At 35.8% G+C, this 25,791-nt stretch overlaps 2 protein-coding genes across 10 annotated transcripts in view; both read left to right on the top strand.

The window, feature by feature from the left end:
- The window catches only part of LOC107566161 (tyrosine-protein phosphatase non-receptor type 4-like), a 36,117-nt gene extending 19,195 nt beyond the window's left edge, over nucleotides 1-16,922 (top strand). The window contains exons 13-28 of one of the 3 annotated variants that reach the window (XR_001606477.1): nucleotides 819-953; nucleotides 2,236-2,394; nucleotides 6,924-7,077; nucleotides 9,354-9,437; nucleotides 9,527-9,583; nucleotides 9,897-10,053; nucleotides 10,704-10,870; nucleotides 11,823-11,913; nucleotides 11,998-12,059; nucleotides 12,166-12,312; nucleotides 12,440-12,568; nucleotides 13,034-13,182; nucleotides 13,306-13,441; nucleotides 14,851-15,134; nucleotides 16,527-16,580; nucleotides 16,689-16,922. Coding sequence is in view for 1 of the 3 variants with exons in the window: in XM_016251538.1 (XP_016107024.1) it covers nucleotides 819-953; nucleotides 2,236-2,394; nucleotides 6,924-7,077; nucleotides 9,354-9,437; nucleotides 9,527-9,583; nucleotides 9,897-10,053; nucleotides 10,704-10,870; nucleotides 11,823-11,913; nucleotides 11,998-12,059; nucleotides 12,166-12,312; nucleotides 12,440-12,568; nucleotides 13,034-13,182; nucleotides 13,306-13,441; nucleotides 14,851-14,943 (1,720 nt within the window). In the remaining 2 variants the exon portion in view is untranslated. Of the gene's footprint in view, nucleotides 1-818; nucleotides 954-2,235; nucleotides 2,395-6,923; nucleotides 7,078-9,353; nucleotides 9,438-9,526; nucleotides 9,584-9,896; nucleotides 10,054-10,703; nucleotides 10,871-11,822; nucleotides 11,914-11,997; nucleotides 12,060-12,165; nucleotides 12,313-12,439; nucleotides 12,569-13,033; nucleotides 13,183-13,305; nucleotides 13,442-14,850; nucleotides 15,754-16,526 lie in introns of those variants that run through there. The other 2 variants (XR_001606476.1, XM_016251538.1) reach the window with 2 other exon arrangements.
- Nucleotides 16,923-18,007: 1,085 nt separating this feature from the next.
- LOC107566159 (band 4.1-like protein 5) overlaps nucleotides 18,008-25,791 on the top strand; it is a 62,689-nt gene continuing 54,905 nt past the window's right edge. For 5 of the 7 annotated variants that reach the window (XM_016251534.1, XM_016251533.1, XM_016251530.1 and 2 more), the window contains exons 1-2: nucleotides 18,008-18,182; nucleotides 18,919-19,123. In XM_016251534.1, the coding sequence (XP_016107020.1) occupies nucleotides 18,944-19,123 (180 nt within the window). In that variant the 5' untranslated portion in view covers nucleotides 18,008-18,182; nucleotides 18,919-18,943. Of the gene's footprint in view, nucleotides 18,274-18,916; nucleotides 19,124-25,791 lie in introns of all 7 variants that reach the window. The other 2 variants (XM_016251532.1, XM_016251531.1) reach the window with 2 other exon arrangements.

Here is a 25,791-nt window from a genome sequence, read left to right as displayed (position 1 = left end):
TAATATGCTGCGTTGCTGCTCAGGAATCTTATTAATGTTGAAAACAGTCATACCGCTTAGTATTTTTGTGGAACCATTGTCTTCAGGATTCTTTGATGAATAGGAAGTTCAAAAGAACAGCATTTATTTGAAATAGAAATTGTTACATGGATATGCATATGCAATTGTTACATAAAAATATACATGCATGTCTTTACTGTCACTTTTGATCAATTCAATGCATCCTTGATGAATAAACAAATTTCTTAAAAAATGAACAAACAAACAATCCAATCATATTGGACATTTTTCAATGAAAGCCATTACTTGGACAAAATCTTTGACAATGACTTATTTTTCTTTTGACAGAAAAAATATGACAGGACTCTTGAATTTTAATATTTGCTAAAATTGCCATACAGTGGAAAGAGATTTCTCACTAGAGGTTACTGTGTCAACATGTACTGAACTGCAATTAAACATTTAAAATATAAATAAAACATTGTAAAACATAGTTTGAAGAACATAAAGGTAAAATGATAAACTCCGATTTCTCTTTCAAAATGAAACTGATTTCTTATAATGGTGAAATCAGTATTAAAAATGTACATTTTAAAGGATCAGTTGGTGAAATATTATCTGACTTAATTATCAAGTTTCAGAAGAACAAAAGAGATTTATTTTAACACACTTATGGTGTCCACTGGATATGAGCACGGTTGCTCAGTGGAATAATAACTGGGTGTTAAACCAGTAGACAGTTAACGCTTAGAAGTGACCTTAGCCTTTGGCTCTACTAGGGTATTGTGGAGATTAACAGAATGGGTTTCTTCTCTTAGATCTCCCAGCAAAACCCTGGGCAGAAATTTGATGGGTGTGACAGACTGGGAATCAGTGAGCAGGAACTCACTGTCTGAAGAGAGGCTGGAGACCCGTAGCCTGCCCACCCGCTCACCCCCTGGGACGCCCAAACAGTGAGTTCATCTCTGTTTTAGTGAAACACCCAATCTAATGAGCAAAGACCCGGTAGGGTGCTTGCGGGTGATGGGGAAAAAGACACGTGTAAGCTGTATGTAAGTGAATTTCATGATTATATGTCTGTCATGTTTCACTCAAAAATGCAATGAGAAAGAATAAGAAACTATATTTTGCAAAAAGAAAATGAAGTAAAAATGAAGTTTTTTTTTTTTGTGGCATTTTTATATTTTCACAACAATTAAGCAATTTTTTTGCCCACATTTTAATTAGTGTAATGTTTCTTTGTTCCTTTCTTTCTCCCCCATTATTACTAGTAATGATTGTCATTAGATTTCTACTATAATACTACTGTACTGTACTGCACTATAATATAGTATTGTTTTTAAAAATACCATAATACAGTTTTTTTTGTCTTTTAAATCAGCATAAAGGTGCTACAATGAATGCATTTTTCTTGCATTACAGTAATGAGAATATTACATGCACATTTTTAATGGTACTAAAAAGGCTTAATTTCCAAAAGCAAAATATACTATAATTTCTTCTTCTTCTTCTTCCTCTTCCTCTTCCTCTTCCTCTTCCTCTTCCTCCCTTTTATTTAGGGGAGAAGTATGACCTAGACACATTCTTGACAGGTTTTGTGAGTTTTACCCATCCAGGAAGTCAGGGAGTCACTCTGTGTCAAAGATGCAGAGACAGACTTCCGCATTACTAGTAAACAGAGGGAGTTTTCAGGAAGAGAGAGAGACTGGATTGTAAAATGAATAAGTAGGGTTAGTGTTAGTTAACACCTAGTTTGATGCGTTACATCATACCATAATGTACTATAATGTATAACGGCCAGTCACAATCATCACTTTTGTACTGAAGATAAATTGGCACGATTTAATCCTAAAGGATATAATATAATATAATATAATGCCTTAAATGGTTATTTTTTTTATTCTATATTCTTTACTCCCTTATGACTTAAACGCTTACTTTTTTTCATCCTCATTTGAATGTGAAAATGTGAGTGATATTTAAACTGTATAGTTATCACTGTTATCTCAAATAATTTTGATGAGATCAAATAACCATGATCAGGCAAGTAATCAATAATTGAGACATGCCTAATACATTGTCCTCTTCACAGTAACTTTGTATGTTACTGTGCAAAACTTATTTGCTTTAATAGCTAAGAACACCTAGTATCCCTCCAGCCAAAGGATTTGTACTTATTCATAAACATATTGGTGAAAAGGATTACAGCAACTATACATATTCTTTATACATTAGGAACTCCTTATTTGTGCAAGAGGGTCCTCGGCTACGGCCCTCTTCCATGGGTCACCTGGTGGAAAATGTCATCCATGCCTCCCCCAGCCTTCCTCTTTTCTCCAATCACAAATCAGCTTCCTCTACACAAGCTAACAGCATCAGCCTGGAGTCTACACCGTAAGTACTTCCTTTTCTTCAATAGCAGAAAAGTCCATCCTCAAGAATTGGTTTCAGTAATGCTTTATTATTATTAATAGTGCTTCCTAAGGTTGCTTCTGTGTTCAAACTTGTTTAAAAAAACACCCACAATACCCCAGCATTCACATAGCAACATGTGGATTATGCCTTTTAAGGAAAAGACTGTCCAGATGTCATAGTCAAATGTATGAAATATTGATATTTTTATCCAAAGTAATTTCAGTGACATTTTAAACTTTCAGTTTCTTAAATCCCAAAAAGTGTCTTTAAAAGTAGAATAACCCAGGAAACCAACTCTTTTAGCAGACGTTTGGTATACTTTTTATTTTTTTATTAATGCACTTTGTAATGCATTTCAAGTCTTGACTGTTTGCTTATTCATACTGCAGTGCCACTCTAACTTATTGAAACAGTAAATCATTTCAGTTATTATAAAACACTATTTTTGCAGAAGCCACATCATTTAGTGTAAAAAACAGAAGCTCAAGTCTGTTCCTCAAATGGGTTTTTTAAAAGTGATTTTACTGCACCAAAACCATGTTTTATTGGCTGTTTATTTTGTCTCAGCCTTCCAATCACAGTTGCCACCCTCTGTCTGCGCCCTTAAATGGCCCCGAATGGAAACTAAATGTACACTGCGCAGCTGTGAAACATGTTTACCGCTCTCATAGCGTTGGGCACAGAGCTTTGGATTTTAACAGTGCATGGTAAACATGTCAAGCTCTTTGTGATCGTCTTGAATAGGTTTGCAGTATACTTAAGCCTAATGACATTGCCAGTGGCAGATAGGCTATTTGTATGGCATGTGGTTGTTTTGACTTTGTTTGCAGAGCTGGTTTAATGATATACTGTATAACAGCTCATCCCCCTTTCCTTTGTTTCACATGGTGTCCTTAAAATGTCTTAAATTCAGATTCGATGGGTCTTAAATATTTTTGGTCACATTACCGCTAAAATATCTTAAGTCTGACGGACCAAATGACTGTTTACAATCATTGGACAGATTGAAGATTATTTTTTTCTCCCCCGCGGTAAGTTACTGCATCATCAGAGAGAATCGCAGTAGCAGAATACAGGTGAACCTTCTACTACTTCTACTACTTTCTTAATGTTCTCAATAATAATAATAATAATATAGGTTGAGCTACAGCTGATCATCCTTCTAGCTAGTTTCAAATGTTTTTGTTTTTTTTACTTGCCCGACCGGACAAATAGCCTGACATAAGTGACAAATAAATAAATATCCAGCAAAGCATCGAAACACACTGAGGTAAAAATTTCTAAATGTTTAGTTTATTCGTAACATGATATAGTTAAGTAACATACCACGACAAGTGAGCTATTTTGCAGAATATTCTCACGACGCAAAAAAAAACATTCAAAATGCCTAACGTACAGAGTGCACGCATTACGTGAAGTCTAGTGCGCGTGCGCATTTACAGTGCGCTCTTTCACGGCATGATTAAGTCTATTAAAATGCATTCAGGATGATCACAAATTCAAGACATGGGGGCAGAAAATGTATACATTTATACCACTTCATATAGTTAATCAATTTCACATGAAGAGTCCATTTTTTTCTCCAAAAACTACCATGATTACAAATGTGATATTGATTTTTTTTTTTTACAACAGTTCAATAAACAAGAAGTTAATTAAGAGACTTACGTTTTAGAAACCATATTGCCTGTTTTTGCACTATTTCGACAACAAAAATAATTTCAAACAAAGCCACAGCGCTGTTTTGCGTCTCTGAGCAACATGATGGTGTTTCGTTCCTGAATGAATCAAACATTTAAATAATCCGGTTCAATCGCAATGACTCACTTATTAACAGTGACTTGCTGCCACCTACTGGCGGTTTTAATTTCACATTTTAAAGAACCTTTTTATTATTTAAATAATTTCAAATATCAGTATTCAACGTTTTATGTTTAATATATCAAAACATTATTTATGCATTTGTAAAAATATGCCTTTGTAAAGGTAAATAAAAATATGCAGATTTAAGTATGTAAAATCCGATAGAACACTGATGAAAATATTGCTTCAGAATAAATTGTTTGCACCACCAAAAATCTTGGTGATGCGGTGCTTTTGTTGGGGATATTTTGCATGGAATATTGTCTTCTGATATGAAAAGTTCACTGTATATCTTAAATATAATTTATTACAGTGATGATATTTTGTTTTCTTTTTACGTTAAACACATTAAATATTACATATATGTATGTAATATAATGTGTATTTCCATTACAGGTTTAGGTCTTAAATTTCATATAAGGTGGTATTAAAAAGTCTTAAATTTAACTTGTTCATGTCTGTAGAAACCCTGGTTTCAGTCTTTTTTACGTTATTGTAGAAATGACCTGTTTACAGTGGGTGGTGTCACCACATAACCTGTCTGATAATGGGTGCGTGGAAAAAAAAAACAGCTTATGTACTCGGATGTAACTCGTCAGAGTAATTTGACAGCACCTGCAGTGTCAGTCACAAAATAGTTTAAATGGATAGTTCACTTAAAAATGGAAATTCAGTCATTATTTACTCACTCTGATGTCATTCCAAACCCCTATGCATTTCTTTCTTCTGCAGAACACAAAAAAAGAATAATGTTGATAACCAACCAGTTTCAGTTCCCTTTGACTTTCATTGTATTTTTGTCCATATAAACGAAACAGTTTGGTTGTCAACATTCTTTAAAATATCTTCTTGTCTGTTAGACAGAACAAAAAGTCATACAGGTTTGGAACAACATGAGGGTGAGTAAATGATAACTGAATTTTCATTTTTGGGTGAATGTGGTTTAAGATTTTTATTAAGAGTTTGTGGTTCATTTGTGTGCATTTTTAGAAAGTCTGGTGTTAAAATGTGACGTGATTATAGAATACATTATATTAGAAGGTATTTACTGCTGCCAGTTACATTTCTACATTTTTATAATGCTTGCAGTTTATTCATTCATACAAAAGTTTCTGTGTGTTTAAAATGTCTAAAGTTTCTAAAAATGCAAAATAGCATAACACCATGTCCTAACCAGCCACAGCTGCAATATGTAATTGTCAGTTGCTTTGTTTCTAATTCTTTGGCATTGCTGAGCTACCTGTATTCATATACCACAAATGTAGTTGTCTGTGTGATGAATTGCGTATGTTCTCTATTGTAATTTGATTTGAATAAAAGTATCTGTTAAATGCATACATGTCAATTGCTCTGGGTAGCCTTGCCCACAGTGAAATCTCATTAGTCCAGCATCTGGATTCATATGTGTAATACACATCAGATATGTGTTAGGACAAGGTGTGAAATCAATTTTCTTCACAACAAAGTTTGAGCATGAGTAATCACAGAAAATCGAAATGTAAAATAAACAGAAGAGGTGAGAGAAAAACAGTAGTAGACACTTGGCATATCTTAGGGTCTGTGTCAGAAATGTTTATGGTATTAACGGTATACTATATGTGCCATCATTGTCATGCTTTGATTTGCTTTGTTTAATTATATATCATTTAGAGGAACTGAGTATGCATGCCTGTTTCCTAACACACAGATGTATGCATAGCTTATGATCCATAATGCTTTCTCTTCTGCTTTATCTTCCTGCACACCTAAAGAATAGACCAACATGCATACATGCATGTAATTTGGGTCGTTGATAAAATGACACGCACACACACACACACACACACACACACACACACACAGAGCATATGCTTGTTTGTGTCTGTCACAGATCTAAATGAAGAAATAGACACCTGGTGCCCAAACTCAGAACCTGAAAGGACTTGCAGAATTCTGGTTTTGCAGTGTTTGTGAGTCTTTTTGACCGATTCATTAAAAAAATCAGCTCATAAGAATCATTTGTTTCAGAGTCGTACTACATTGGTTGTGTTGTATGTCCCTGCTATCCGTAGATTAACAGACACTTGCTCTATGTGACCTTTGACCTGCTCAGGAGCTCTGTATAGGCATGATGTGTTCAGTTTGGGTCAGAGCGGTCACTTTCTGACACCATGCTGGGGTGAGAACATGACTTGAAATGAACACAAAAGCCAAATAGGGTCAGTGGGAGCCAACGCGCACATGCAGACGTGCACACCCTTACGCCCTATATACAAACACACAGTCAGATACTCGTGACCCTACATGGTGTAGTGTTCATTGGAAGTGTGTGTCCAGTTGAGAAAGCTAAAACACAAGTGTGTTGCATAATTCAGTGGTTCACTGGGTTGTCACAGTATAATGTTTTCAACTGAATGAAATGTATTGAGCTGAATTGTGCTGAACTGTCATTCATGTGTTGGATGAAAATTATGGTATTGGAGCCCTTTTATTAAAGGGATATTTCACCCTGAATGGAAAATTGACATTATTTACTTATGCTCATGTCGATCCAAACATGTTTGACTCTCTTTTTATCTGTGAAACACAAAATGAGATGTTTTGAAGTATGGTTTTGATGCTCTTTCATTTATATGTGTTTTTAAATTTCTTCCTTAATTTAATAGGTCTCCGGAAGGAATTGAAGGCCCGCCCCCCGCCCTCCCACCTAAACAGTCCAGGAAGAACCTGAGCCAGCTTATACTGTCCCACTCCCAACAGGACCTGGACAACCACATCAATCAAATGTACAATATCCCCATAGCAACAGACAAGGCCACGGTAAGAATACATCAACTGACTTGCTCAACCCAGACTGTCTGTGTGCTACTTTGTTGTTCCTCTCTCCAAAGTTGGCATTAATAGTCCTGCGTCCCTCCCTTCTATGGTACACCGCTGATGTGGTTGCACTTTCAAAAAGTAATAAAGCTCTTGGTGGTTTGGTGCATACAGTTTATTGCACATAAATAATTTTTACTGCCTGAGTGTGTTAATATTTTTTATATTTTTATGTTTACATAACATAAAAACATAAAAAATGAGGACAATAAATGATTAAATTTTATTTAAATTAGGGGTGAAAAAGCTAAGTTGTCTTCTGAAGCTGTTCAAACATGTGAATTGTTGGAAATTGTTTAAAGGGATAGTTTACCCAAAAATGAAAATCCCCCCATGATTTACTTACCCTCAAGTCATCCTAGGTGTATATGACTTTCTTCTTTCAGATAAATCCAATTGGAGTTAAAAATGTATATATATATATATATATATATATATATATATATATATATATATATATATATATATATATATATACACACATGTATAATTATTATTATTTTTTTTAATTTATTTATTTTAACATATGCAAACAGCAGGATACAGAACAACAGATCAACAAAAGAACCAGAATTCACACATATTTGTTGGAAATTGTTTAAAGGGATAGTTTACCCAAAAATGAAAATCCCCCCATGATTTACTTACCCTCAAGTCATCCTAGGTGTATATGACTTTCTTCTTTCAGATAAATCCAATTGGAGTTAAAAATGTCCTGGCTCTTCCAAGCTTTATAATGGCAGTGAATGGGTGTTATTTTTCATCAATCCAAAAGAAGTCCAATAAAGTGCATCCATCCATCATAAAAAGTGTCCCACACGGCTCCGTCCTACATCATCCGCTTTTCCCTATAAACAACCGCCGCACATTATCTGAACATTAAGCGTTAACTGATAAGATTACAATATTAAATTAGTATTAGTATAATTTTTTTAATTTATTTATTTTAACATATGCAAACAGCAGGATACAGAACAACAGATCAACAAAAGAACCAGAATTCACACATATCTGAATTATCATGCACCTGCTGCGCTTCTGAGATAAAAGAAAAACAGAATAAAATACTATAAATAAAAAGAATAAAATAAATAGGCCAAAATATTTTTCATTTAAATAATGACAAAATGAAAACACACACTGAAACCTTTGATGCACTTTGAAGAACTGCATGTTTTCGTCAAGCATAAAAATAAATAGCAGGTCTGACTCAGTGCACAACTTGTGTGTTTTTTTTTTTTTAAATCAACGTGTCGACATGCTGTGGGGGCATAGTCTGAGCGCAGCCTGTTTAGTGGCAGAAAACAGTTTTTTTTTGTTATCAATCATAGACATGAACGCAATGGCCAATCAGAGGTGTTTACGTTAGAATCCACTCACCGCTCATAAGGCTGGACGTTTGCTCAGTGTTTCTGAGTTGTGCACGCTCACGAATCCTCTCATTAGAACAAACAAAATGTACACACTATGTAAATAAGAGATTAATTGTGCAGTAGTGTAGAGTTTCATTGAATATAACGGAACTTTGTGAGATCGCTTAGAACTTAGCTTTTTAATGATTATAAGGGGGAGCGCTGTTTGCGCGCTTTCTAGGCTATAACCCATTCAGAATTAAAATTTTATAATGGCCTTAAAAGGATAATTCACTCAAAAATGAAAATTCTGTAATTTTCTGTCGTACTCACCTGTAAGTTGTTCCAAACCTGTATAAGTTTCTTTCTTCTGTTTAACATAAAACATATTTTGTAGAAATTGGGTATCCAAACAGTTGTTTGACTTCCATAGTATGGGGGAAAAAATACAATGGAAGTCAATGGGGACCAGAAACTGGTTACCCACATTCTTCAAAATATCTTCTTTTGTGTTAAGCAGAAAAAAGAAACTCATACAGGTTTGGAACAACTTGAGGATGAGTAAATAATGACAGAATTTTAATTTTTGGGTGAACTATCCCTTTAAGTAGCTTCAACTGATCTCTGAAGGTTGACATGTCAGTGTGCAAATAAAACTAGGAAGATCTTAAACAATGACTTGAAACATGTTTGAACAGACAGTCAGAAATGTATGAAGGTGCCAAGTCACACACTGCTTTAAATGCAAAATTCAATGCAAATGAGCTAAACACCATTGAAATGTGCTGTTTTAAATGATTAAAATTAAAACAGAGAAATTGACATGCAAATGTTGACATTATTGTAATTTTTTTCTCGCATGTTTAGCCCAACGGAGTCATTCCTCATGACAATCTTGTCCTGATCAAGATGAAACCGGATGAGAACGGGAGATTTGGGTTTAATGTGAAGGTAAAATGCTCTGCATCTCTCATTTTCTGTGACTGATTGATGATTCCATACATAGCTTTTATGAAATCACCTCACTCTCTCCTTTTTAGGGCGGCTCTGATCAGAAGATGCCCATTATCGTGTCTCGAGTAGCACCTGGAACATCGGTATGTTTAATAGGCTGTTTATTGTCATAAATACTGTGGTATTGCCTTTTATAGGGCAGCTGGGATTATAGTTGAAGACAATAAAAACTGATTCATTGAAGAGTGACCCCTATAGGATTAGCAGTGAACTGTCCTGTGTGCCTGTATTGAAGGATTTATGCTGCTTTCCGTTCAAAATTGGATATGGGTTGGATTTTCCTACTTGATATTTCTTAATTGATTTAAGAATAATCAAAATAATGCATTGAAACCTAATTTGTCATCTAATGGCAAGTACTTTGAATTTCGTCATCTTTGTGTGTCTTCTCTCTAGGCTGATTTGTGTGTGCCTCGACTGAATGAGGGCGATCAGGTTGTGCTGATCAACGGTCGAGATATTGCAGAGCACACGCATGATCAGGTGGTCATGTTTATCAAGGCCAGCTATGAGAGCCACTCAGGGGAGCTCATCCTGTTGGTGCGACCCAATGGTGAGTACTAGTCTGATTCATTCACTAGTCTTTGATGCCTTCAGGTCATGTAGAAATAACTACAATACCATTCAAAATTTGGCGTTGTATGACTTTTTAAATGTCTCTGATGCTCACCAATGCTGCACTATTTTGTAAAAAGAAAAAACAGATAAAAACAGTAATATTGTGAAATTGTATTAAAATTATTGCTCTGGTGTAACATAATCCTTTAGAAATCATTCTAATATGCTAATTTGGAAACAATTCTTATTATTATCAGTGTTGACTTTATCAAAGTATTTACTGTCACATCAATTTATCCTAGCTGAATAGAAGTATTAATTTCTTAATTTCTAAAAGTCTTATCCCAGACATTTGAATGGTAGTGTATTTTTACAATATAAGTTCACATGAACACCATTAAAATGAAGTAAATACTAGGGATATCTAGGTATTTACACTAAAATCTTTTTTAGCTGGGATGTGCTGATTACATAATCATTTTATTAAGACCAAAATCACTTTAAAGGCACACATTATAATTAACATTTCCAAACTTAAGAATAAAGGTAGCATTTGATTTAATTTATTCACTTTTTATGGCTCGTTGGAGTAAAATAATTTTCAGTTCTGTGGATTTATCACACATTTATACTCTCCTTGCGTAGCTATCTACGATGTAGTTGAGGAGAAATTGGAGCCAGAGCCAGATTTTCAGTACATCCCAGAGAAATCTCCCACAGACCCATCACAGCTGGACCAGGACGCCTGGAGGGATTCAATGCTGCAGTTAAAGGAGGGTCTCAACAGTGCTACTATGCTGGCCCAGTTTGATGTGAGTTAACAAACTGATTCTGGAACAAATCAAAAGTTTTTACTCCATAAATGATTACAAATAGTGAGCACCATGATCGTTTGTCTTTTGTTCTCTTGGTAAAAGAGCGGTTCAAGTTCATATCTAAATTGCTCATTTACAGCATGCTCTGAAATCCACAGCAATCAGGGTTGTTCAGGATGTGGTCATATCAAAAGAACTTCCTATTACTTCCTGTCTTTCATCTGGCAGCCCTAATATCTTCCTTTTAGTGCGTCTAGGGCTTGTGTTTGTGAATATGTTGTTCAAAATGTGCAATATATGACTCAAGGAGACATGTTCCTATATAAAAACTTGTCAACAAACCACTGTAGAATTCAAGGTACTATATAGAAATATACATTATTTATGTGTTGAAAATGCCTCCCTGCTATGAAGTATTCAGTTTTGGTTAGATTTACTGTCAAATAAGATTTGATATATGTTGTATTTGCATATAGTGAATTTATGTGGGCATACATGCCTTTACAAAAAAAATCACCAGGTGGAATGTCCTTGAAATGATCCATTATTGAAATGCACGAATTTGAGGAGTAAGGGGCCAATTCACACAGAATGCGTTTTTGCATTCCACTGCCTTTCCGTTAATTTTCTATAGATGGATGTGTTTGACTGTTGCACTGGCATCTTATGCATGACACAACATTCTAAAACTTTTTTACATTTTACTACTTAAAGTCTCAGATTTTTAAACACAAAAATGCGTTCTGCGAGAATTGCCCTGTATACAAATCATAATTCAGACACAATCCGACCAGATTTCTCTATTTTGTGAGGGAAATTCATGTATGAAATTCATAAACGTTAAATAAAAGTTGAAAGGAAGGTTTGAATACTTAAAGATGTGTGTCTGTTAATGAGTTTTCATTATTTGGGATTTTTGTAGACTGACTGACTTCCTTTTATTTTAAAGCAACTGTATCGGAAAAGGCCTGGAATGACAATGTCATGTGCCAAATTACCTCAGAATCTTCCCAAAAACCGCTACAGAGACATCTCACCTTGTGAGTATTGCTGCATGCCATTGCTTTTTATTAACAACCAGTGGAAGTGATAAAACATGAAACGGTTTGTTGTTTTCTTGTCAGATGATGCAACTAGGGTCATCTTGAAAGGCACAGATGACTACATCAATGCAAATTACATTAATGTAAGTGACTCATAATTATTTTATTATCTCCACCAAACTCAAACACGCAAGGAATGATGGATTGTGATTAATAGCCCCTCGTAATGTTGTTTTGTCATGTTCGCAGATGGAAATTTCTGCCTCCAGTCTCATAAACCGCTATATCGCCTGCCAGGGGCCGCTGCCCAATACGTGCCCGGATTTCTGGCAGATGACGTGGGAGCAGGGCTCCTCTTTGGTAGTCATGCTCACTACTCAGGTCGAGAGAGGACGTGTATGTATATCTTGATCTTTGACATTGTAACTGTGATGGTTTTATTTTAACAAAGGAACTATTAATTGTAATCAATCTTTTCTTAAATTTTCTTGAGCTTACGTCAATTGATCCCTTTCTACCACAGGTGAAGTGCCATCAGTACTGGCCGAACCCCTCAGGTAGTGCTACATACGGCGGCTTTCAGGTTTCCTGCCAGACTGAGGAAGGAAACTCTGCTTTCTTGGTTAGGGATATGATTTTTACTCACATTGAGGTGAGTTGTATTACAGATTTGCATGTGAACAGTCTGAGTATATTCTTCATTTGACTTGAACCATGCAATGTTGCAGTTCTTGATAAAGTTAGCAAATTGATGTTTTGATAGTTCACCTAAAGATTTGTCATTTATCCACCTTCATGTCATTCTGTATGACTTTTTTGTTCTGTGGAACACACAAAAAAAGGATATTCTGAAGAAAGTTGGTAACCAGTTTTGCTACCCATTGTATGGGTAATTGTATGGACAGAAAACATCAAAATATCTTCTTTTATGTTCTACAGACAAAATAAAGATTTGTAATGACATAAGGGTGAGTAAATGATAACATCATTTTCATTTTTGGGCACTTGGCAAATGTTAATTTTGAACTCCAGGATCTTGTTTGCAGTGTTTCGTTTGTCATGATCCCATTATAACAGTGTCATTTTGTGTTTGTTGCATTGTTGTGTGTACTTCTAGAGTGGGGAAAGCAGGGAATTTACCCAAATCCAGTACCTGGCATGGCCTGATCATGGTGTACCAGATGACTCAACGGACTTCTTGGATTTCGTTGCTCTGGTCCGAAGTAAACGAGCTGGGAAGGACGAGCCTGTTGTGGTCCATTGCAGGTCATTCATATGTCTATATCACAAAGTAGTTTCTAAATGTAGTTATCCAAAGTGAATTAGAGTGTAATCAAGTGTTGGCTTACCATTTCCCCTTTTTATCCCTCGCCCTCTTCCATATCCCAGCGCTGGGATTGGCCGGACGGGAGTGCTCATCACCATGGAGACGGCAATGTGTCTGATGGAGTGCGGCCAGCCGGTGTATCCATTAGAAATTGTGAGAACTATGCGGGATCAGAGGGCCATGATGATTCAGACTCCTGTAAGTCCTGCCCACCTTCTTTCTTCCTGTCATTGCCTCCGTCAGTCAACTATTGGGGGTTTGTTTTTGGCTTTCTGCCGTCAGTTGTTGGGAAGAGGCGGAATACTACACAGCTAATGATGGCATGTTATTAAATAAACAACAAAAAATGTATTTGTGACATTTTCACTCACATGTAAAATGCAGCAGCTCCACATATATAGAAGAAGGAGAGTTGCTGTAGCAGGGGGTCTTGTCTAGGCTGGGACTCCCAGAGCCTGAGACAATGATGCAGCTGTGATTCCAGTATGATCTGTTGTACTTTAATGGGGCCTGTCTGCCCAGAGGCTGCTGACCATGAGACATAACTAATTAGACAGCAGGAAGGAGAAAGGGCTGATGCTCAGTGAAAACACTTGTGCACTACATGCCCTCTCTGTTCTTTTCATTAGTGGTGTTACGAAGACATCACTTTTTCTATTGGTCATCCACTACCATTCAAATGTTTGTGGTCAGTAAATTGTTTTTGAAAGAAATTAATACTTTTATTCAGCAAGGATGCATTTAAGTGATCAAACTGACAGAAAATACATTTTATTATTTAAAAAAATCTGTTTCAAATGAATACTTTGGACTTGCATTAGGCACTTGGCAAATGTTAATTTTGAACTCAGGATCTTGTTTGTTTCATTTGTCATGATCCCATTATAATGGTGTCATTTTGTGTTTGTTGCTTTAAGAGTGGGGAAAGCAGGGAATTGACCCAAGTCCAGTTTGAAACAAAGAATTTATGCTTTTTTAAAAATCACGATTTCCACAAAAATATTAAGCAGCACATCTGTTTTCAACATTGATAATAATGTGTAAAATGTTTTTAAGCACTAAATCAGCATATTAGAATGATTTCTGATGAATCATGTTACAATGAAGACTGGAGTAATGGCTGCTGAAAATTCAACTTTACCATCACAGGAATAAATTACTTTTTTAAATATATGAAAATATAAAAAAAATTATATTTTAAATTGTAATGTATAACAATATTATTGTTACATTTTTTGATCAAATAACTGCAGCCTTGATATGCATAAGATACTTTTTTTTTTTTTTTGAACATGTATAGGAGAGATCTGCTGTTTCTTCTCTGGCTTCACTTGGTGAATGATTTTGAAGGATGGACCTGATCTTTTTTTACTTTAATTTCTTCCTGTCCACATCTTATTATCTGCTTCTTAACATGCAAAAATGTATTTTGGTTTGTTCCATGGTGGTTTTATGTGCATTCTCCCGGCTCTTTCTCTCACTCACAGACACTATGAATTATGTTCTCATCCCAGTTTCTCATTCTGCAGTCACGTTTGGCTGCTTTTGCATGATAGACTGACACGTCTTCCATTCACCATGACTTCCCCTCTGTTCTGTCTTCTCAGAGCCAGTTCAAGTTTGTGTGTGAGGCCATACTGAAGGTTTATGAGGAGGGCCTGGTGAAACCGCTCGTGTCCACGCTGTACGAATCCAACTAATGCAATGCCAGCTTTTCCCGAAAATTATGCTGAAATTCACTTCTTCACATGGTGATATCACAGCTCCGTGTCAGAGCGATGGAGAAGTATCTCGAGCCAGGAACACAGGACATAAACCAAGCACTGCTGCACTTTACGATGGCAAGAGACTATATGCCAGGCTTCAACGAGGAGAGAAAAAACTAACAAAGGTGAATTAGGTACTTGTTGGGACTTTGAGTGTTCAGGGTTTTAACAGATATGTATGTTAATAATGAATATAGTGGAGATTGCTGGTGCCATATGTGTGTAAGGGCAGGCCCGTAAATGAATGAGTGTTTTTATATGTGGTCACCTCTTATTTGGAGACAAACAACACCCACAAATCAATTCACATCCAGGCCTGTGCTGCAGATGAACATTTGTATTTTTATTAGAAATATTTATTGTTTTAGTTTCAATATTGAGCCCTAATCATTCAACATAAGAAACTACTTACAAAACGTTTTTCTTACGACAATGATAATTTTTCCTGTTTGCTTCGTTCTCCTTTTTTGGCGCAGATTGAAAATCATTTGTATTTATTTTTCCTGTCAAACTGAAATGCTGGACTTTGAAGCACTTTGCAGTACAGCTGTGATGCAAGATATCAGTTTGGTCTCTCAAGCAGAAGAATACAAAAATTTATTTTTTTTACTCACCCATGTGTCTTTCCGAACCCATATGATGCTCTTTCGTAGGTGGATTGCAAAAGATGTTTGTTGGTGCTGCTCTTTTCCATACAGTACAGTGAAAGCCTACAAATAAAAAAATACCATAATATTCACTATATTCCAAATCTTCTGAAATCAAACAATAGCTTTGTGTGAGGAAAAAAATGAAATTCAACTTTAATTACAAAACATATTCCTCCCAGGTATTATTTCCTCAACTTGACACAGTTATGAAATACAAGAACCAGTGAGACTGTAGAATAATAAATTCAGGGCCACCAAACCACAGAAATGAACATATAGCAGATTCCTTTAAAATTAGATTGATGATTATTTTTATACACTCCTCTGGTGTTGTATTATAAGAAGACTGTCATTTAGAAATTTGATCTGCCCAGAGGCAAACATTCCCTGAAAGAATAAACTCCGTCCTTACTATTTAAAATCAGATATTCGATTAAAAGTGCTTTTTGTGTTGTCATTAAATCTAAATGTCACACACCATAGTGTGTCAAATGCAGTACCGTGTTGGAGGATCAAATTGGAGTTTGTTTATGGTTGACCAGTTTATTTGTTGTAGCAGACTGCACCCGCAAGTTATCCCGCAAGCTAAGAGTGTGTCCAGTATGTGTGTTGTGTTAGTACTGTATGTTTCTGATGTCTGTATGTGCAAGTGTGTTTTATAGTACTGTTAGTGTGAATGTGAGAGCCCAAATCACATGTTTAGGGTTGATCTAGGCCTGGTTCAACACATTAGAGCTGGTGTCTGGTTCAGGCTGTCTGATTTTTAGTTTATTTAATTGAGCCCTAGTTTTATGAGCAGTCTTTGTTTAGAAGCCATCATATTAACATTGTTAAACTCTCAAATTAAATTTTTGACCCATTGCCCAGTTTCACAGGTCATCTCTAGTTGAATGCCGAGTTGAATCCATGCCTGTACTCTTTGTAAGTTACTGTCTACTTTTACAGTCAATCATATGATGTTTCTTTGTGGTCATAGTTGCTGGAGAACCTTGGTTTTAGGATCAAATAATTCCATTCTATGCTCAACAGGTTACAGGTTTTACCAAAAGACATTTATAACAGGAATATGGCATGGAAATGGGAGAAACTACATGCCTCCTGCCTTGTGGGACAGCACTTTTTCAACGAAGATGTACAATTGTAGACTGGTGTTAATGTTTTATTTGCTGCAAAAAATAGGAAGGTCAAGTTGTGCCACTTGTCCATTTTTATGAAAATATTATAAAGTGTACATACAATGTTGTATATTAAAAAGAAAATCTTTAAAATAAAGTAAGGTGTGTGATCTGGGTTGTTTTTGTATATGATATATATTGTTTTTAATTACATTGTACATTTGAATTCCTTCTTTGAAGATATTGGCAGGGAGGAAAGTTTCTGAAGCTGCAGCAGTTTCAAGCACTCGGTAAACCAGTGGGTAGTGCTGTTGGGGGAAAAAAGAAATGAACAAATACAGAGCACCTTTAAGCACCTGACGTTTTGAGGGCTGAAAATAAGATCTAGAAAATAAGGATCTTTTGCTGGCCCAGATGAGCAAGTAGTTTAGATTTACCCAAGCCTTTATATTTTTTAGAAGTTTTTCATATTTTTTATATGCCACATTTAAATCTATTTGGCCTTGTGTAGGTGTGTTTACATGCGTTTTCTTTACAAAAACAAGTTATAATTCGTTTTTTATTTGAATTATATCTTCAGACTGTATCATTTGAATCCATTTTATGAAATTATATTATTTGCAATCTAACCGATGCTTCAAATAAAAAGATAAAACGACTAGGCAATTGATGGTATGTGTGTGTATATATATACAGTGGGTACGGAAAGTATTCAGACCCCCTTAAATTTTTCACTCTTTGTTATATTGCAGCCATTTGCTAAAATCATTTAAGTTAATGTGTATATATATATATATATATATATATATATATATATATATATATAGTATTATTAGTAATGTAAATACCATAGTACATTAATTTGGAAATCAGTAGCATAGTATTACCATCTGGTTACTGTACTATAGTAAAGTATGGGGGATAGACCTAGCAGTTTTAGTACACAAAGTTCCAATAGTTCTCATGAATGTTTTCATTTCTGTCAGTCAATTTTTGTGTCTGAAACTGGATTAGGATGTGCTGCTTAACTGATTAACACTTTTTCTGACATGTCACACTCACACAATAGCTGATTATAGTTTACCGAAAGATAATAAAAATGTAAGTTGAATAATATTGTAATAATGCAGCCGAGTGTTAAAAGGGTCGAGTCCATTTTCACTCCACACCGGCCCTTTAAATGTAAATCCACTTTTAGGGATTTGCGTGACGTCATTTCCTGAGGGAGAACAGCCACCCCGCAATCTTTCGGACAGGGGCGAATATCAGTTACGCTTACCTCCAAACAAACAATGTGGCTGAGCCACACTGCGCCGTAGAAGATGGATATTTCAAAACACAAAGCTGTTTATTGATAAAGGCCGATGCTAGAGGACTCTTTCATTGGCGGAATATATATCAGTCTGCAGTAAGTATCGCTTTTGTCTGTGGTCTGCCTGAGGATCAACAAGTGGATTGGCGCCGCTAGCGCGCGAGCGTCTCAAGTGCGGTCATCGCAGAGCTGGGCGCAATATATATCTTTTGATTAATCACTATAGCTGTATTGTAAGCTCTAGTGTTTGTATTATTAAATAAATACAGCGCTTTTAGGCCGTTCAATGTAAATTCTGCGCACAGGTGTCAGAGGAGTTCAGTCGGGCAGCGCGTGATCGTGAGACACTCTTAATGATTTTGATATTTAAAAAAAACATTCCTTAAAAGGTGCGTTGGTGTTAGTGAGCTGCTGGTTTAATTTGAAGACGGAGGAATTAATAACTTGTAATAAAAGGAAACAACAGACCACTGTCTATAATGTATATTTACCACAGTAGTACTATAGTTAGTGAAGGTAACAGCTTAATTTGAGTTAGTTGCAGTTGTATTCAGAGTCTCTAAATATCTTACACCTTTATTTTTTCATAAATGCCACAGTTTGTTTTATGGAAATTATAGCTGTATTGACGTAACAGTGGTGGTTTTCCTTGTTACTGTGGTCTTATTACAGATGATTCAGTTAAATAAGAGTTGCTATACATGCAGCACAATACATACATATACATACAATCTGAGTTAATGGTCTTATTATAGATTCCACAGTTCAACTGTGGTTAGAGTTAAGAACTATAGCGAGTTGTAATTTGAAACTGAGATGGTCTTTCTTTCAGACTTGACTAACGAATCTTCCTGAACATGCTGAGCTTCCTTCGCCGGACTTTGGGCCGGCGGTCCATCCGCAAACATGCTGATAAAGCTCGACTCCGGGAAGCCCAGCGAGCCACAACACACATCCCTGCTGCTGGAGATGCAAAGTCCATCATCACCTGCCGAGTGTCTTTGTTAGATGGCACAGATGTCAGTGTTGATTTGCCGGTGAGTTGACTAATACATTTAAGTGTACATGTGTATTGTCTTCATAAACCGATCTGTTTGGTCAGTTTCAGTGTTCTTGCCAGTTATACTTGTTGTGATACAATCTGTTTTGGTTGTTGCAATCTTGTTTGGTTGCAACTAAAAAAAAACACTTCACAAATTAAAAGGTGACCTTTATTGAAGCTCAAGGTTGAATCCTAGGCATCAGTTTTCAGCCTGTGCTCTGACAGAAACTTGCCCACTGAGTCACGTTGATACTCCAGTATGACAGAGAGAATGCTCTCCATTGTTCATTGCTGTTTGAGACCGTTTTCTTATTACATAATCCTGAGAGAAAAGTACAGTGAAACTAGACATCTCTGGTGGTGGCTAGAGATGTGTTTGGCTCTTTTAATAAATATGAGAAGTTTTTACTTCCAACTTTGTCATTTTAATCGCCTTAACTTGAACTGACTAGATTAGGAATTCCTTCAAAGAAGTTCTTTTACTCCGAGCTCATGAGTCAGGCGCCCACTTAAAATGTATTTGTGCCAAAACCTGTTGCTGTTTTTACTGTTGTGCCTTTGACTTTAATGTAAACACTGTCTTCGCATGTGAAATGAGAAACGGTGCTCTCAGGCCGGTCTTTTTTCCTGCCAGTGCATGCATCTTAACTTTGTAAAGCCTACTGTATCATATTTGATGAATGAATTTGTAAGGCCTCTAAATTGTCAGCATGAAAAAAAAACTTGCTTAAAAAACTGTTATACACTAACTACTACATGCCTTCTGACCCCGACTGATAGTTCATACTATTTTAGCAAGTAAAAAGCCTTTTTATTAAGTAAACATAGGAACTAAATTAATATTGTTATTAATATTTCAAGATGAACATTTACTGGACTGAAGCAACTTGGGCTACTTGATTATTCATACATAATTTTTTTGCAAAATGGTCATGTTAGCATGTGTGTGTCAAATATGATACAACAGACTTTTGAAAAAAGTTATTTCATTATTAACATTATGTTTTGCCCCACACAATTGAAACTACAGAGTTTTAAACTAAGCATTTAGATATCATCTTACTAAAATATTATTGGGACATATTGAGTGACAGATGATGTTTACCATTTTATTTATAGCCTAATATACAGTAAAAATTTCAATGATTTAGAATTTATTCTTACTTTTTGTCCAAATAAATTGGAGTATCTGCACCAAATTGCATATTCTTTTCAGTTTTGACCTCTGAACGAAATTGATGTTTTTTTCTTCCTCGATTGTGAACTCCATATTCTCATAGGGTGACCACCTGGTTGTTGCTCTATTGCAGGTCAGCTCGCGATATTAACCTATTTTCAGTGATGCTGGATGATAATATGCTTTAAGTCACCAATAAGCTTTATAAAATGTTAGTTGTGACTATAAACATATACAGTAAATGTTAATATTAGGGCTGGGCAATAAATCGCCTGCGATTTTTGAACGCGATTTTTTTGTAGCTTGTCCGTGGACTACGGCTCTGTGTAGTAAATGCCACTCCATCTGAACGCACATGCTGTAGATTTACTACTAATCACCATAAGCGGCTTTACTGATGAGATGCACATTAAAATTGCATTTGATTTTTTGCACAGCCCTAGTTAATATATAATAGTAGGTAGTGGTTAAACGGATCGTAGTTGATCCGTGATCCGTACGGACCAAGCCCCACGGTTCGGCACGCATGTGATCCGCGGATTAATTGCAAAATTTAACCATAATAGAGTATAAGTTTATCATTTGTTCATATTTACACAAGCAAGCGGATTTTAAATAATTCCAGAGAGAAAAGGCGAAAGGGAACTCGATTCGTTACTCGCGCGCTGTTCTCTACACACACAGCCGCACACACATGAAGCACACACACGCGTTTCAAATGGCGCGCGAACACTGAACTGAATCCTCTTCTGAATCCTCTGAACAGACACATACACATACACATACACATAAAATGGGCAAAATACCCATCTCGACAATCATTCAGGTAAACGCAGTCAGTTACTGAATATCTCAAGTGAATGAAAACAGCTGAGAAAGAAATCGGATGTGAAGTGTATCATTATATCGGATCCGTGCATCAGGTCTTAAATGGACAGCGGCCTATAAATACTGCTGCTGTCATTAATGATCATCAAACAACAAAACAGCTATGATAAAAATCTATATTTAATTTATACAGTGAACACTATGCAGTGTTATTTTCCCTAATTATTAAATTTCTGTATTTGAATACTACCAACCTTATTTTATTTGTAACATATTCTGTTGTATTTATCTATGCTTGTAATTTGTGTATTTGTTCTTATTTTTACTGGCTGTTCTCTTGTCTTTAATCATGTTTAAACTTTCTCAGTTAATCTAGTAGTATTTGCTGTGGTATCAAAGAAGTACTTCGTTTTAAGTAATAAATGGAAAGCAAGTTAGATTGAAATATTTTTCTTTTCTTGCTGATCCGAAAAATGATCCGATCCGTGGGTCAAAAACCATAATGTGATCCGAATCGTGAGATTTGTGATCCATTGAACCACTAATAGTAGGGGTGTAATGGTTCAGATTGCTTATGGTTCGGTTCAAGGCTTTAGGGTCACGGTTCGGTACGGTCAAAGTCCCTTTAGGACTATGTTCAAATAAAAATAAAGACAATAATAACAAATCAAACTAAACGCAACAGTACAAATAAATACAATAGAGCAAAGATACAAATAAAATAAACAGTGTTTTCAGGTGTTAAACAGTAATTTTCAGGCACATACATTTAAAAGTAAACAAATGTAGCTAATACAACTTTGCATATTTCATTGTTTAAATTAAAGACCAGTCCTTGATGAAGTTACAAAAGCTATTCAATCAAGAAAAGTGAGTGATTTCCTTTTCTTTTGTTGTTTAACATTAAAAACACAGATAGCAGGAATAGACTGCTGTTCCTTTAAGACATAATTCACAGATCCAGTACACTGATACATGCGTTGTCTTTTTCGACTGCTTACGTTCACTTAAAGAGCAGGTCATATGGTATTTTAAAGTGTCCTAATATTGTGTTGGAGTCCCCTACAACAGGTTTAAATGTATCTAGGATCAGAAAACATTGTCGTTTTCTCAGAATATACATGTAATATTAGAAAATAAAATAATTTTTCAATGATTTCGAAACGATTCGTTCAAAGCAGTTCTGGGCTTAGGGTCTGTAAACTCCTCCCTTCCATAAGTCTACTCTACTCTGATTGGTCAGCTGGCCAAGTCTGTTGTGATTGGTCTTTCCGTATACAATGTGTGTCGGAAACGAAATTCCCGGAGGCATTTACTTGTAAACAAAGATGCTATAAGCTTACAAAAATGGCATGGATATTACCTTATCAATTCGAGCCGGAGTCCGAGGATGATAACGATACAGTCGCTCAACCGAGAACTCCATTGCAAGCACGACTTGATCAGGACGTTTCTCAGTGGTAAGTTTAAACTTTGTATGTGGTATTTTACGTGATGTTTTTTAACACATGCATCGCTGCAGATGAGTAGCTGAGTATCTCTTCAGCAAGCCGACGCACAAACTGCCTAAAAAGAAACTTAAAGTAAGACACAGACGGTAAACACATAATCATCTTCATTAAAAGTAAGACAAACTTGTCTTTCCAGTGCTGATGCCACGCGCTCTCCTATTGCTGTCTTTGATCTTGAAATGAGCTGATAATTAATAAAATGCAGCGCTTATCTTTTGATTTCGTTGATGTGAACTCCGTTCAATTTAAATATAGCGCGGGAATTAAAGATCGGATTTATATCCGTTTTGCGACGACATTTATGTGGCCAAGTGTAAATGGAAACGTTTTAACAAATCAGATAGATATCCGATCAGCAAAAACACATGAAACGACCAGGTGTAAACAGGCCCTATATTGGGTCCATGGATAAACTCTTAAAGGAACCGCAGTCCAGTATTCCTACTGCTGTCTGTCATGTTAATCAAAGAACAAAAGACAAAGAAAATCGCTTTCTGCTTCTTGACTGAATACGTTTTATAACTTTAATGGTAAGCATTAATCTGTATTTAATTTTAACAATGAAGACTACAGAAATTAAAGTAATCAAATGTAAAATACATTTACATTTGATTACTTTAATTTCTGTAGTATTTCTTACCTGAATAAAAACTTACTTAACCTGAAATATTTTGTTTCATAGCAATATTCTATTGCATTTATTTGTGCTGTTTGCAATTTTTTTTTTGTGTTCTTATTTTATTACTGACTTTTTACTTGTTTTTTTTATGAAAATAAAACTTTGCATTGAAGAAGTAGATTTTTGTTTGTATATGATGTCAATTATAGTTCTTAGAAAGAAAATCGCAATCGGCCAAAATCGGTATCGGCAGATCACACTAACAAAAAAATCGGAATCGGCCAAGGAAATTGCAATCGGTGCATCTCTAGTTTTTTTTTGGTTCGGTTTGAATATTGTTACTCCCCTAATAGTGAACATGGGCATCACTAGGCCATTTTTAGGGGGGCTTTAACAAGAAACAGAGGACAAAGGTGTGTGTTCATCGATAGATTGTTATAATATCTTCATCTGTGCAGTTCTTTGTCATAAATACAATTTACAAAATGTCATGGGGTAGCAATCGGTTTCCCATCTACTTTAAAGTTTTTACCCTTCACCCCTCATCAGACCACAGCTGTTTCCTCCAGCGAAAATGTAGCCCTTAACACATGTGCGCATACTTTATAAAACGATTGTGTTGCTATTTTAATTTGAAAATTTTACTTTCAATATAAAACATATTACAGTGCATTAACTCCCATACAGTCATGCACTGAAATGATAAACGACAGTGATAGACAGTACTTGAGCATAGAAAGAGGTTTGTATTAGAAATACAAACAGTAAAATTTTGTTTGTACAGTAAACAGGTGTGTGTGTGATCAGGAAGACTTGTATTGGCTTATTCATTACTCAAATGTTATAGGCCTACTAGGGGTCTCGAAATTGGCCAACGATTGGCTGAATGGGGAAGTCGTGGCCTAATGGTTAGAGAGTCAGACTCGTAACCCAAAGGTTGCGGGTTTGAGTCTCGTACCGGCAGGGATTGTAGGTGGGGGAGTGAATGTACAGCGCTCTCTCCCACCTTCAATACCACGACTGAGGTGCCCTTGAGCAAGGCACCGAATCCCCAACTGCTCCCCCAGCACTGCTGCAAAAATGGCTGCCCACTGCTCCGGGTGTGTGTTCACGTTGTGTGTGTGTGTGTTCACTGTAGGGCTGAACCAGAATATTCGATTATTATTATTTATTTAGTTATTGAGCCTCTGTTAGGAATTTCCTTGATCTCCACCTGAATGTGTTAGGTTTGATGTATGACAGAGTGTGTTGTTGAACTCGTGAGTGTTTTGCATTTCTCCTCACCATTCTAACTAAAGTTCAGACTCGTGTATTTATTTCTTTTTAGTTTTGTTTGTGTTAGTGTGCACTTTGATATGCTGTCTGTATTATATACACTGTATAGGAAATTTAGCAGGTTTCCTTGGAATTTCATCTGTTGCCATTTTAATGCATTGTCAACTTTAAAAGACCTATATTTTAAAATAACCATAGTAACCATAACCTGCACAATCTACTTTTCTACGTTAGTGGTTCTCAAACTTTTTGACTCCAAGTCCCGCCGTTCCCCAAGACCATTTTTGAAGGTCCTCCTGTCTATTCTGATATGCTTCTATAAATAAAAGTAAAATCTTTATTTTTGATGTGTTTTTTTAAGCAATTTAAATAAGATTGTTAATATAATTAAATTTCAATAATTTCTTTCTGGGGTGCCCCCTGTAATTTTGCAGAGGCCCCCTTGTGGGTCCTGGCCCCAAGGCTGATAACCACTGGTCTATGTAATTGTTAATTATTAATAGTCAGTTCTGTATCACAGTGGGAAGCAAGTGAGTAAAAAGGACCATAATGTCATGTCTGAATAATTATATATTTCTCAGTTTCTAGAGGTAAGAGTGGATAATGAACCTGATAACAGTGAGAGAAATGAGTCAGACTTGCTGTTATTTGTGATTTTTATCTCTCGTCTATATTTTTATCCTACAATAAGTCTATATTTATAGACTACACTAAGATAAGATGTTCTTGCACAGAACTAAATTGAAATGCAAAGTATGCAAACATTATTATTAGCAAATATTGTTGCATAATTCATACTGTTTCATATAGTTTTTTTAATGGCAATTAATTGCACAGAAAACTGTGTACAAATGATTTTATGGAATACATTTACGCTTGATGTTAGATTTTTATCAAAGGCTTAAATGTTTGTTTTGGGGCATCAATTTTAGGCATTTGTTTTGTGGTCTAGCATCCATAGATTTCTGCGTGTTACATTTTTATTTAATTGTCTGGCATCTTATTAATGCAGTGTGGAAAGTCTAATAGATATTAGTTGTTTACTGAGGGCACTTGGTTATGTTCCTCTGGTTTGATTATGATCATTGTGGTCTCTGGGCTGGTCTCTGTAGATTACTAATGGCCTGTTTGAGGCTTGACAAGGAAATAACTAATGCAAGCGGGATTCACATGCCATAGTAGTTTACTCTAAGATCTTAATCTGCCTTCCCCCCCCCCCCCCCCCCCCCCCTGTCTCTTTTTTTTTTTTTTTT

This window comes from Sinocyclocheilus grahami, unplaced genomic scaffold (genome assembly GCF_001515645.1).
Source record: "Sinocyclocheilus grahami isolate Dianchi unplaced genomic scaffold, SAMN03320097.WGS_v1.1 scaffold1052.1, whole genome shotgun sequence".
Classification (NCBI taxonomy): Eukaryota; Metazoa; Chordata; class Actinopteri; order Cypriniformes; family Cyprinidae; genus Sinocyclocheilus; species Sinocyclocheilus grahami.
The sequence above is the reverse complement of the archived record's forward strand: the minus strand, read 5'-3'. Positions and strand labels throughout refer to the sequence as shown.